General features: G+C 31.0%; 1 protein-coding gene and 1 non-coding gene across 2 annotated transcripts; both read right to left on the reverse strand.

Moving 5' to 3' along the window:
* Nucleotides 1-317: 317 nt before the first annotated feature.
* LOC120775460 (branched-chain-amino-acid aminotransferase, cytosolic) lies at nt 318-12,113 on the reverse strand. The gene is made up of 6 exons (XM_040105644.1): nt 11,755-12,113; nt 1,766-2,182; nt 1,323-1,678; nt 1,075-1,256; nt 777-931; nt 318-714 (listed from the first exon to the last, which is right to left on the reverse strand). The coding sequence occupies exons 1-6, from the start codon at nt 11,782-11,784 to the stop codon at nt 526-528; spliced, it is 1,329 nt and encodes a 442-aa protein (XP_039961578.1). The 5' UTR covers nt 11,785-12,113; the 3' UTR covers nt 318-525.
* On the reverse strand, nt 7,825-7,965 carry LOC120776221. The gene has a single exon (XR_005705407.1). It is a non-coding gene; the product is annotated as a U4 spliceosomal RNA (small nuclear RNA).
* Nucleotides 12,114-12,714: the final 601 nt, after the last annotated feature.

Genomic DNA, 12,714 nt, shown 5'->3' on the forward strand with positions numbered 1-12,714 from the left:
TCCTAAATTAAACTACATTACCTTACCCTAAACATGTAAAATAAATAATATTAGAAACTTAAGAAATTAATAGGTAAATATGGATATGGAGTCTTTAAATTATTGAATTATTGCTTCTCCAGTATAGCTTTCTACCTTATACACGATTAAACTAATAGTACGACTGCATAGACATATGCATGTATGTGTGTGTATAGTGCGCCACAGACGGCGCAAATGCATCGCTGACTTTGGCGCACCGTACGGCCAAAACATAAATGCAATGTTTGGCTAGAAAACTTAAAAAAAGTGGAGCTTTGCCTTTTCCCGTAAAAACATAAAGGTAATTGTGGATAAAATACCCGTTAGCGCTGCTTTTGTCCATACCATAAGCTAAGCGACTAATTAAATTATAGGTAAATAGTGATAGTAAAGCTATTTCTCTCAAAAGAAGAAAATTTAAAACTATTAATACACTTCCTTTTGCTAAGAATCCAACAACAGAAGTTGCAGGATTTCGAAGACGTAGCACGTGAGTGTGTACTATTAATCAATGACCACCGCCCATGGGTGATCTATTTTGCCATATTGAATGGCCGATAGTGTATCACGTATCCATTCGTGTATGGGCTTCTCCTGCTCCATGGTGGGTATGTAGAGATCGGTGCCCAAATAATTGATGCGATTAATGGGGCTGACCACACACGCTGTACCAGTGCCAAACAGTTCGAGCAGCTGTGGGTGAGAGTAAGGTATTTAGTATCATGTATACAGCATAATTTGGTGCGTGTACTTACTCTTCCTTGATTGAGCAGCTCGCAGACTTGTGGCATGGTGATCACTTCTTCGCGCACCTCAAATTGACCCAGTTGTCGGGCTAACGTGAGTATCGAGTCTCTTGTAATGCCGGGCAGAATGAGACCGCTAAGTGGTGGTGTAACCAATATTTTCTCTGTAACAAAATTAATGACGTCACATTAGCGTATGTTAAAGCAACTTATGGTTATTGCTAAGAAAATTTTTTTGAAAAGCACTTGCGTTTTGGCTATAACCGCTTAAGCGGTTTCTACGCCAGTAAAGAAGACTCGTATTTACCTCCATTTTCGTTGACGTAGAACATGAAAATGTTCATTGTGCCCACTTCGGTGAGTTGATGATCCTCGCCGTACAACCACAACACTTGTTGCAGGCCCTTTTGGGCAGCCTCTTTTTGTACGTTGATCGTGGGTGCATAGTTTGAGCCCATTTTACGATTGCCAACACCGCCGGGCCACGCTCTGTAAATACGTTTATAAATGTTTAGTTAGTTTGCCTACACTGTAGGGGTTTTTGAGCACACTCACCTTGTGTAGCGCGGATCTGCGAGCAGTGAAACCGCACCATCACTGTCAGACTTAAAGTAACAACCCACGGGGCTGAGTATTGTGTAGAGCAGGGCAGAGTCGGAGGAGGCAACACCGAGCGTCGGGTCGATACCGATCAATGTGGGGCGGATATATAAGCTGGCAGCTTCACTGTGTGGCACCCATTCGGAGTCGATAGATATGAGGCGGGACAGACACTTGATGTATTCTTCACCTTCGAATGTGGGCAGGCCGGAACGTCTTGCTGTGAGATTCATACGATTCATATTCATGTTGGGGCGGAAAATGCGAATTTTGCCATCGACACCGCGATAAGCTTTCATGCCCTCAAAAAGCTGTAAAGAAGAGTAGAACATTTTTGTAAATTCAGTGTGAATATAAGAGTTATTAGAGTTAGTTATTTAAAAAGAGGCGACCCTCACCTCTACAGCGTAGTGCAATACTTTTGCCGCGGGATGCATAACGAGATTTTCGAGCGGCGTAATCTCCGGTCGCTGCCAACCACCCAAACTCCGGTGGTAGTAGATTTTCAACATGTGATCGGTGAATACTTTGCCAAAACTTAAAGCGTCATCATTATCTGGTTTGGGTTGCAATTGCTGTGGCGCAGCCAGGCGTACGGCCAATTGTACGGCAGCGAACTGTTGGCCCACATCCGCATCGTGTTTGATGGGTTCCGGCGCAGCTGTGTATGCGCTGGAGATCGATGTGGTGATCTGGAAGTCTGGCTCGGCCTGTTGTTTGGCGTGTTTCTGTGCGGTCTTCAATGACTGATTGCTGCACAAACGTATTGATTGCTCAATGAATCGTATTAGTCTATGCTGGTTGCGGAATATATCCTGAAAGAAATTAAAAAGAGTAAATGAAAAGTGTATAAAAAGAGAATTTGAAGAATTAAAAATAGAAAATTCAAAAAAAAAAAACTCAAAAATAAAAATAAAAAAAAAAATAAAAAAAAATTAAAACAATTTAAAAAAACATTAAAAAAAATTAAATATAATAAATTAAAAAAATATATAAAATCAAAATCGTATGAAGATACAATTTTCAGAATTAGAAATCATCATCAAAAAAAAATATAAAAAAAAAAATTAAAAAATTAAAAAAAAAAAATTTAAAAGAACTAAAAATCGCGGTTCTAGTTTTAAAACAATTTACATAACAACAAAATTAATTGCTAATTAACTAGTTTAACTATAATGTAATTCATATGAGGTGCCCACAGTCTGGCCCTTGTCTCTTGCTGTAATCTACATATTGTGTATTTACTTAGTATACACAAAGTGTTTTGTGTGAGCAATAGTGTTAAAACTTTATATATGTACATACATACTTAATTTATACGGCGGGCATGTTGGAGTGAAAGTAACTTGTCGACGTTTTTTGTTTCAAGTACTTGCTCCTTTTGGACCTTTTTGAATTTAAAACGTAGATGTATAAAGTTCAATGCTGCGGCAAATCGTGGCGTATTGCAAGTAAAATATGCCTTTGCATGCAAATATATAAATACATTGTATAGACACGCGTGCAGTCGGCGGAATGAGAACCTACTTGTAGAACCGAATCTAAAAGGTGAAAAGCTTAATGCCTCAATAAAAGGGTGAAATAGTGACGCGCCTGAGTTTTCGGGGAAAAAGACAATTAACATAATATTGAATTTAAGGAAATGAGTTTAAAATGGCGTCTCTAGAAATTGCGTGTCAAAACTGCTATGGGTTTAAAGGGGTTATAACCATACGAAAGTTCAAAAAACGCATTTTTCATGACTTTTTTTTAAATTTTTTTGGGATGCGATTTTTATTAAATAAATAAATAAAAATAATATATATTTACAGAATTGTAAAATATTATTGCGCAAATTCACTTTCTCCAGAAAATCTGAAATTTCAAAAAATCCAAAATTCCGAAAAAAATCGAAAATTGTGGTAATTGTTTGGAGACCATTTAGCCAACATTTTACTCGAATATATGTATGTAAATTGAAAAAATAATAATCTGCCTAACAAAGAAAAACAGAACCCATTTTCATCATTTGAGTGTTTCATTGTATTTTAACATCACGTCGTCCTTGTTCCTTTCTTTGCAGGATAAACTTAATATTTTTGGAGAATATTTGCAAACATACTATGTATACATATATTATATGGCAAATGTATACATACATATACATACATATAATAAGCAAAAAAAACTAATTTTTTTAAATTTAACAAAAATGCCAAAAATACGATTTTCACTGTTTTCCTTCCTCCCAGTTCTAAGTAAAGGATTTATTTAGCTAAAACAAGTATTTTTTCACCTTAGACGATCCTGTAGGAAGTTATCCTGCAAACGCTGAAGCATCTTTTTTCCGAGGGCTCACCGGAAATGGCGTCGCAATGGCCGAGTTTAAAATATTTTTCTCCAAAAAATTCAGAATTTCTTTGTCAATAGTCTATGTTTGTAACAAAAAAAATTCTAATAGAATATTAAAATGTTTATCTGAGAAAAAATTGTTGAAGAAAGGCTGTTTATTACCCGAGGAAACCCAAGTTCAAAATTAAGTTATTTCTAAAGTGGATTCTAACCTGAAGATATTTGCCTACTTAAATACGAGATCAAAGTAAAAAATATATAAATATACATATGTACATATTTATAAAAAATATAATATATATATATATTTTTATGTTATATATACATACATATATGTATATATTTCTTTGAATTAGCTCACTTCCGCACGCAGTCGATAGCGTTGATTTTGCAAACACTCCCTATTAATAAATTGCCATTTGATTAAAATTAGACTTAATCTCAATTGACTTTGTCAAATACTAGACAAATATTTCAAATAATTGATTTCAGTTCCATTTATAATTTATTTCTGAGTACTATGAAATCTACATTTGCCGCGCATGTCCCAGTTAGGGCACGTCGTTGACCCAATGATAACCCAATTAAAATCTTATTTCGATTAATAAATACAGGCATTTCTGTGAATGCATACAAATTAATTTAACTAGTATGAATCCAGTTTGTTTGATTACTTTAATAAAAGAATTATATTTCGTTACCGAGCAAACAATTTTCAAAACATATTAATTTTTAAAAATAAATAATAAAATAAAATTATGGATTTTTTCGGTATGAAATAATGTACTATATAACAATTCACAACATTTGCAGTATATTGTGAAACATAAAAATATATTAAGTTCGTTTTTCATACGCATTCACCTTAAAGTGAAAGCCCGACAGATTTGTTCTTAAATTTCAAGCAAATCGTGTGTCTGATACGCACAGAAATTAAAAAAAAAAAAAATTACTTAGACACTGTTTGTATGTATGTAAATATAAACATTTGCGAGATAATATTTATATGCAATCATTCAACTCAATTCAATGTGAACATCCGATTACTAATCAATAATTAACTGTTATTGCCCAGCAAAATGTGTTTTTGCTTTAAAACAACATTAAATTATTTATTTATATGCAACAACTATGTATGTACATATGTTTGTGCAAGGCAATATACATACATACAAGTACATCTTCATCTCTACGCAACATCTTATCAATACGCTTGGCGCCTGAACGTTAGAAAATCACAAATAACTGAATCAGCAAAAATTCTTGATAGGCTCGGCTAACTGATGCAATATACTGGTTTTCAAAAGTCAACAATTTTCCCAAATAAATTTGTCATTAAACAAATTGTGACTAATTTTAATGTTTATATGTGAATACCCTTGAAAATTGCTTTTGGTATTTTGCATCATCCAAACAAAAACTGATGAAACAACTTGTTTGTATGAGGAGAGAACGTTTAAAACGAATATTTCTAGCTTGACCGCGGTCAGTGTTAATGATGAACTATTTTAAAACTAGATTCATATATAAATACATACATATGTATGTATATACACTTAGGAATGTATGAAAATAAAACATAAATAATATGATGCAATAATATTAAGCCATTAACACTAGTAAATCAAACTTATATATATTTTCGGCATTTTTTTCGAGATATTTGTTCAATGTATATTTAAATATCAAAAACAGTCTTCCTCAAATGTATCTCGTATGTTTCATGTATCATTTATTTTCATATTAAACTTATAGAGATATACTGATTAATTTCTATTATAATAATTTTTATTATAATATTTTTGCAAGGCAACACTTTGCTTGTTATTTTCTTTTACTTTTGTTATACTCTTGCATCCTGTTGCAAGAGAGTATAATGAATAATAATTTTTAACACATACATACATACATATATTCATATATGGTGATATTAAATTTCAATTATTTTGGCTACTAAAAAATACATATGTAAGTACATAATTACGCAAACAAAGTCATCTCTTAAATACTCGTATTACGTTAAATTAATATCCAACGCAGCAATGAAATATGTTTAAAGGGCTCGCAAACATAAATATAAAAATAATCTCTTTGTTTAAATAACAAAGTCAAGTCAATTTATATTGCAGTATTTTCCCTTGGCACAAGTATGAAAAAAAACCAAAATCACAAATGTTTACAATCAAATGCAATAAGCAAATGAGAGCAGGAGAATGATTCTCAGCGCAACCGTAGGCAATGCATGCAAATGCACTGAGTGCGCGCCGTTACTTGTGTGTTGTGCAGTTATGAACAAGTTTCATTAAGAAAAATTTACATATCATCGTTGGACAAAATTGTAAATTCATTAATAACTTTAAGAAATAATCAATTTTAGTGCAATTAAAACGTGAAAATGTGTGCAAGTAATTGGTGTGAATGTATGGAAATATTTAAATACTCAATGTGAAAAGAATTAAATTGAAACAGAGGTTTGTACAAATGTGAAAAGCGACATGGTTTAAATTTCCTAAAAAATAGTGAAAAAAAGTGGTAAAGTCTTTGGAAAAAAATTAACTTTCGGAACAATATTTTAAGTTGCATGAACATTTTGTTTGTGTGCGGACTAAGAAATATATTGTGGCGTAAAAATAATAATAGTGCAAGGAATTCATATTAGAAAGGTTTGCCGGGAAAATGTTGCTGAATGTAAGGAACAACAAATGTAGAGGTGAGCCATTTACATGTTTAGTTCTTGTTAAACCTTTGTAAATTATAAATTCAACGGAATCCAGGAACACTGAATATAATAAATATATAACCTTGCAGTATATACATATGTGTGTTTGCTTTTTTCTCTGTTTGCCGTGAAATGTTTCATGTACAGAAATAACTGATTCATTCGAATTTTTAAATTTTTTATTAAAACTATTTAATTAAAATTAATTATTTACTCCAATCGTCAGAGTTGCAAATTTTTTTATTCAGATGCAATATTTCAATGCAAAGTACATTTTGTTTGGTATTTAAAAAAATAAATTTTAATTAATAATAAAAATTTAAAAATTAATTATTTATTTTTAATATCAAAATGCGAAATAAATTTATTGTTTAGATAAAAGAAATTTTAAATATTTTTTTAATTTAAAAATTTAAAAAGTGGTAAAACGATGTTTTTTTTAATATGTTTGGAATTCAAATTTTTTTACTTAATTTTTTAATGATAATCTTAAATAAATTGAGAGTATAAATTTACTTTTATTTTTGTTTTACATTTTTTTGGGGTTTAACATTTTATTTCATTTTTTAATAATTTAATTTGAGATTATAAATTTAAAAAATAATTATAATATAGTAAATAACTTTTTTTTTTAATTTTTTTTGGAATGAAAAAAATGGTAACGCGCTGGTTTTTTTTTTAATTAAGTTTGGAATTAATTTTTTTTTAAATTTTTTATGATTTATGCGTGAGATTATAAATTTGTTTTAATTTTGTTGGGGTTTAAAATTTTTTTTTAATTTTCTGATATTTTTCCATTTTATTTAAGATTAGAAATTTTAAAATTAATAATAATAAATACAATAAATAAATCTTTTTTTGAAATTTTGTTGGGAATTAAAAAGTTGTTTTTAATGGTTTTATTTGAGATTAGGAATTTATTTAATTTAAGCTTTTTTAAGATTTTTTTTTGATTAAAAATTTGTTTTTAATTTCTTTATAATTTTATTTCAGATTAGAAAATGAACAATTATCTTTAATTCAGATTTTCAAGATTATAATAAACAAAAATAATTAATTAATTGTTAACTCAACTATTTTTAATGTATTTTTTTGTAACCCTGCCGATCGCAATAATTAATTATCAAATTATAAAAAAAATAATTTAACAAAAATAATTTTCGACATTTTTATAATAATCTAGAACAGTTGTTGTAAAAGGAAGACACTAACAAAAAATACGTGATAAAAGCAACTATTTTTGAGAAAACAAAATATTTATCATTAATAATATGTTTATATTGCTCTACTAACGGATTGAAAAAGTCCACTGGTCAACTGTCACAATTATGCCCTTTAACTTTACCTATCACTTAAGACAACTATTTTATTATTAATTACCAATTATGTGTTATGTATTAATGAATAGCCCTCTCGGGCTTCCAAAAATTGCCGTAGTGGACGGTATTTCACGTCCCCCATGGCGGGGTATTGGTTAAAGTTTTCAACTAGCAATAATCGCACCTCAGTAGAACTTCATTGGTTACGATATCGCCTCTGCGCAAAGCTAAAGAATGCTTCGCCAACATGGACTATTTAAATTCCTCCACTTATGAGTTGGTTGAGAAGTAGTTGGTAATGACCAATTTGGAAAGTGTATGGCAGTGAAAAATAAAACAAGTTCAGCAAAAGAACGAAAAACACAAGACTACCTAAATTCTACCTTTCCTACATACCTATTTACATACATAGAAGATGACAATCTAACGGCAATTTGTTTATTGTTGCAAGCAACAACACCGTGCTGCAATCTCGAAAGAGATGCCCATGAAAAGTGTGTGCAAAAACAACCCCACTGTGTCCACTTAACATTGATAATCGGGTTGTAGATAGGGTGAAGGCGCACAAACACACAAACAACCTTAACTGCATGCAGTTTGCATTTGCATGCGTGTGCCGGCTTATGCAATTGCAGTGCATTTGCTTTTGCTGGAGATGCAGTCGTGAGCAGCGCTGCACTTTTCATTTCAACCGTTATAGTATAGCAAGCAATCTCCTTACTTCCTAAATTTGAACTCTTCCTCTCTCGTATTTATTTATTTCTGCGTTGAGCATTTGTATTTGTTGCATTTTATAGCCCCTACATATGCAAAGCAAACGCTTCTGGCATATGTTTAGTCATAAAAAGGCTTTCGATTACTGTTTATTGCATTTGTAATTATACCATGCACATACATACATATGTATGTATATGTGCTTTATGAATAATTACAAGCAGAAAGAAATGATAAATGCTAGTTAAAATCATGAATGAAGCATTTTACTACGAAAGCGTGTTTTTAAAGTAAACATACATATAAATTATACTACAGGTAACGTAAAGGTAAAATATTGTATGTAAGATAATACATACTTCATTTTGAGTCAATAAATACATACATATATAAATACTTTAACACAAATATACAATTTCATATACATACATACATATTTTTCCGCACATTTTTAAAAAGGGTGAACGACATACAATACATATTTCGTTTCAAAAACGGTTATAATTTAATTTGAGATCAATACTATTATAAATATATTATTTTCTAAAGACTTCGACGTTTTTCTAGAAAAGAAGTTAAAATGGCGTGTGAAATGAAGGAAATTAGCAGTAATGAAAATAATGTGAAAGTTCGATCTGACTGGCCTAGATTGTGCAAGAAACGTGACATATTCCGTTCAGTTAAAGAAAATTCTAAGATAACAGCTTCTTAATTACATATATGAAAATTAAAAAAAAAATCGTTTGATAAGAATATTTATGAGGATGTTGTATGGAAAATATTGAAGAAGAATGTATATTAAGCACCTGAACCACCAAGGAAACCATCTATTTGGAAAGTGAAAAGAAAGAAAATTATGGATATTGAAAGTCCGTATATAAACAGCGTCCAGAATTAAAAAAAAAATGTCTTTCGGAAAATAAATCTGACTGTAAAACATAAATGAGGAAGTTAAAGGATGGGTTTTACGGAAGTTGAAAAGTTGTTAAGCAGGTTTCGTGGAGCCAAAAATGGATGACATTGTTCTTCAAACGTTTTGAAAAGTAATATGAAGGAAATTGTTCAACAATTAAAGCTTAGGAGTGAGTTCTCTTAATTTTTCCGCAAAATTTAATTTTTCATATAATTCAAACAATTATTAATTTACTATCTAACAAATCATTAACACGTTCAGGACGGCGTGACCCACCGGTGGGTCATGCACTTATGTTTCATCTGGCGGCGTGACCCACCGGTGGGTCACGCCGTCTTTGATTCAGATCTATTTTTTTTAATAAAATAAAAAATAATTTGGCATCAAAACCATTCTGTGTCATCATCACTTTTTTCCGAATCTTAACGGTCACTTTCCTCTTCTGAAGAAGATGAAAATACCCTCATACCGCCAGATGAAACTGACTACTAAAAACTGCGCCGTCCTCAATGTGTTAAGGTTTCTTTTATTTGACCTGGTATACTGTGTTAATGTATTGCTTATATGTATATATGTATAAGAAATTTTTTACTAAAAAATTCGAATGAAAGATCTTTGGAATAGGGTCAACTAATACGAGATGCTTTGCTACGACAAATTTTGGTATATGATCCTCAATATATTGGTACAAGAAAAAAATTGAATTCGTTTTAAGTGACAAAAATATTAAACCGTTATTCAAAAAAGAAAGGTTGAATAAATTACGTTGACTTTGGGTATATAATATTTTATATATTTTTTGAAAGTTATGGGAAAAATTGCTTTAAATTGCCTAATTAATACTGTACATTTTTAGATATTTAAAATAATTTTATGTTCTTTTTTTCAAAATAGCCCAATCTTCTAATCAATTTTTTCTTTTTCCTTTTCGAAATTTAGTAATTTTGTTTTTCAAACTAGCCTAATCTTCAAATTAATTATTTCTTTTTCCTTTTTGAAATTGAGTCAAATAATATTTAATAGTTTTTTTCTAAACTACGCGGATGTTACCCCATTGAAAAATGAAATGATTCCCCATTTAAAAAAATTATTGATTATTCTAAAATAATGAAGTTCACAAGTCAACGCAAACATGTCTTGTATTTATAGATATGAAGTGATAATGGAAAATGTTATCGCTGAAAATTAAAATTAATAAAGACAATATTTAATATTAAAATTAAAATGAAACGTACATACATATATCAATTTGTTGCTACGTAAAAAAATTCTAAAAATGCCAAATTATAATGACTAAAATGCGCGCTGATAACAAAAACTCATTTCTTCGCACGCTTAGAACGAAAATTGTTGCGAATATAGCCGGGCAAGAGCTCGAACAGATTCAGAAAAGTCTCGAGACACAATAAATCTCAGCGAATGTTTGAAATAAACGTTAGAAGTTGCCGAAAGTATGCGTATTTAACGATTTTATTATATAAAAATAAGTATATACATATGTATGTAAGTTTGTATGTATGTATATACTACATAAATTTGTTTATTTATATGGATGTGTGTCATTAGGTGTGTAATACAGACTGTTTTACGCATACTTATCTACTATAAATACTTATTGGCATGGGCAAATTTATCGCGTTTATTTTGCAGCAACAAAATCTTAAGACACATGCACATAAGTATACATTTCAATAAAGTGCGACCGCTAAAAAATTCAAATAGCGTCCGTAAACTTCAAAATCCACGAGCAACAAAAAAATGCCGCATTTTAAATATTTTTTCTATTTTTGCTTTAAATTTATGCGAACGAGCAACACACTTAATTTTCATTTCGTTTATTCCTTGCTAGCAACAAACGTCTAAAAAAACGAAAGAAATGTGTGCAAAAAAAGACTAAAGTAATAAAATAATACAAAACGTCGTGAAATATGTAAATAACCAGCCAGACTTACGTTGAGTGGCAAACCGCAAGAAACCACCTTTAGTTGTTCGCATGTCTTTTGGTGAATTCGCCTTAAATTTTTGCATAATTAAATGATTTTTTTGCGAATTTAAAATGTGCTTTGCACTAGTTGTGTGCAACTGTTTTATACAATGTTTCAGGTTTTAAAGGTTGAAAATATTTTTTACTCAACTTTGATACTGTAAATTTTTACTAAATGATGGCACAGCTCCACATTTTCATGAATTTACTTAGATACGAGTGGTTCTTATTGTTCTCGATCCGCCTGCACTAACTTTTAGTACCTCTTTGCTTCTAGTTTCTAGTACCTTCCTACATCTCGCCACAAAAATTTATTTGTTCGAATTTTGTAAATTAAATTATACTTTCCTTTCTCTACGAACGTATAATTTTTATTTTACTTTAAAAGTTTTTTCTCTCATACGCACCTTTGCATTAATCGCCATTTTGGTAGTCATCTTGCTGGGTCAATTATTATGAGATTCGCCAACAAGTTGATTATGTTAAAAAAAAAATTTCGTTTATTTATTCACACTGTCCCACACACTTGGCACAGTCAGTCCTTTGCAGTTTTGCTTCTATTGTAATCAGCAATCAAGTTCACAATTTTTACCGTTTTCTTCTAAACTATTTCATATACACGCATATATTTTATCACTATCCCGTTTAAAATTTACTGATCCTGTGATTCAATATTTGCTAGCACTTATATGCCACTTTTACTTTACTTTGCGTTTATATTTTTCTTTTCCACCACTAAAACCAAAAAATTAATATTAACACTTCGAAGTTTCTGCAACAACTGAGTTTGCACCGCGCTGAGCACCTCTATCTATAGGCGCTCGCCAGCACCAACACCAATACCAGCAACGTGCGTCCGCCTCCGCTCACCTAGCAAATGTTAGATACAGTCGTGGGCATATTATTAAATCGTTTTGAGACGTAATTGGAATCTTATTTCGTTTACAACTTATTCAAGTTGATTTTTTTTTAAGTTAGCAAAATACAATTTTTACAAAACCAACAAAATCTGGAGTATTACCTTGGCGTCAAGAATATTCAGCTTAGCCATTGATTTGTCTGGTCGACCAGGTTTCACATATGATTTTCAACGATTAGGGTTGGCGTACTGGATTCATTTTTCATCATTAGGCACAACGCGATGCAAAATCGGCTTATTTTTTATCGTTCAAGAAAGAAACGTAGTGGTCTAAAACCTTCAAAACTTGGCGCACTTTTAATCGCAAAATTAAAAAAAATAATGTAATTTGCTAGAAAAAGTTTTTGGAACCTTAAAGTTTACTTTACCCCATTTTTTTAAGTCGCCTAAGCCCTTAAGGAAAAGAGATCGAACACAAATAGCTCTAAGATCTTAAGGTCACTTTCAC

The sequence above is a fragment of the Bactrocera tryoni genome, chromosome 4 (assembly GCF_016617805.1).
Source record: "Bactrocera tryoni isolate S06 chromosome 4, CSIRO_BtryS06_freeze2, whole genome shotgun sequence".
Taxonomy (NCBI): domain Eukaryota; kingdom Metazoa; phylum Arthropoda; class Insecta; order Diptera; family Tephritidae; genus Bactrocera; species Bactrocera tryoni.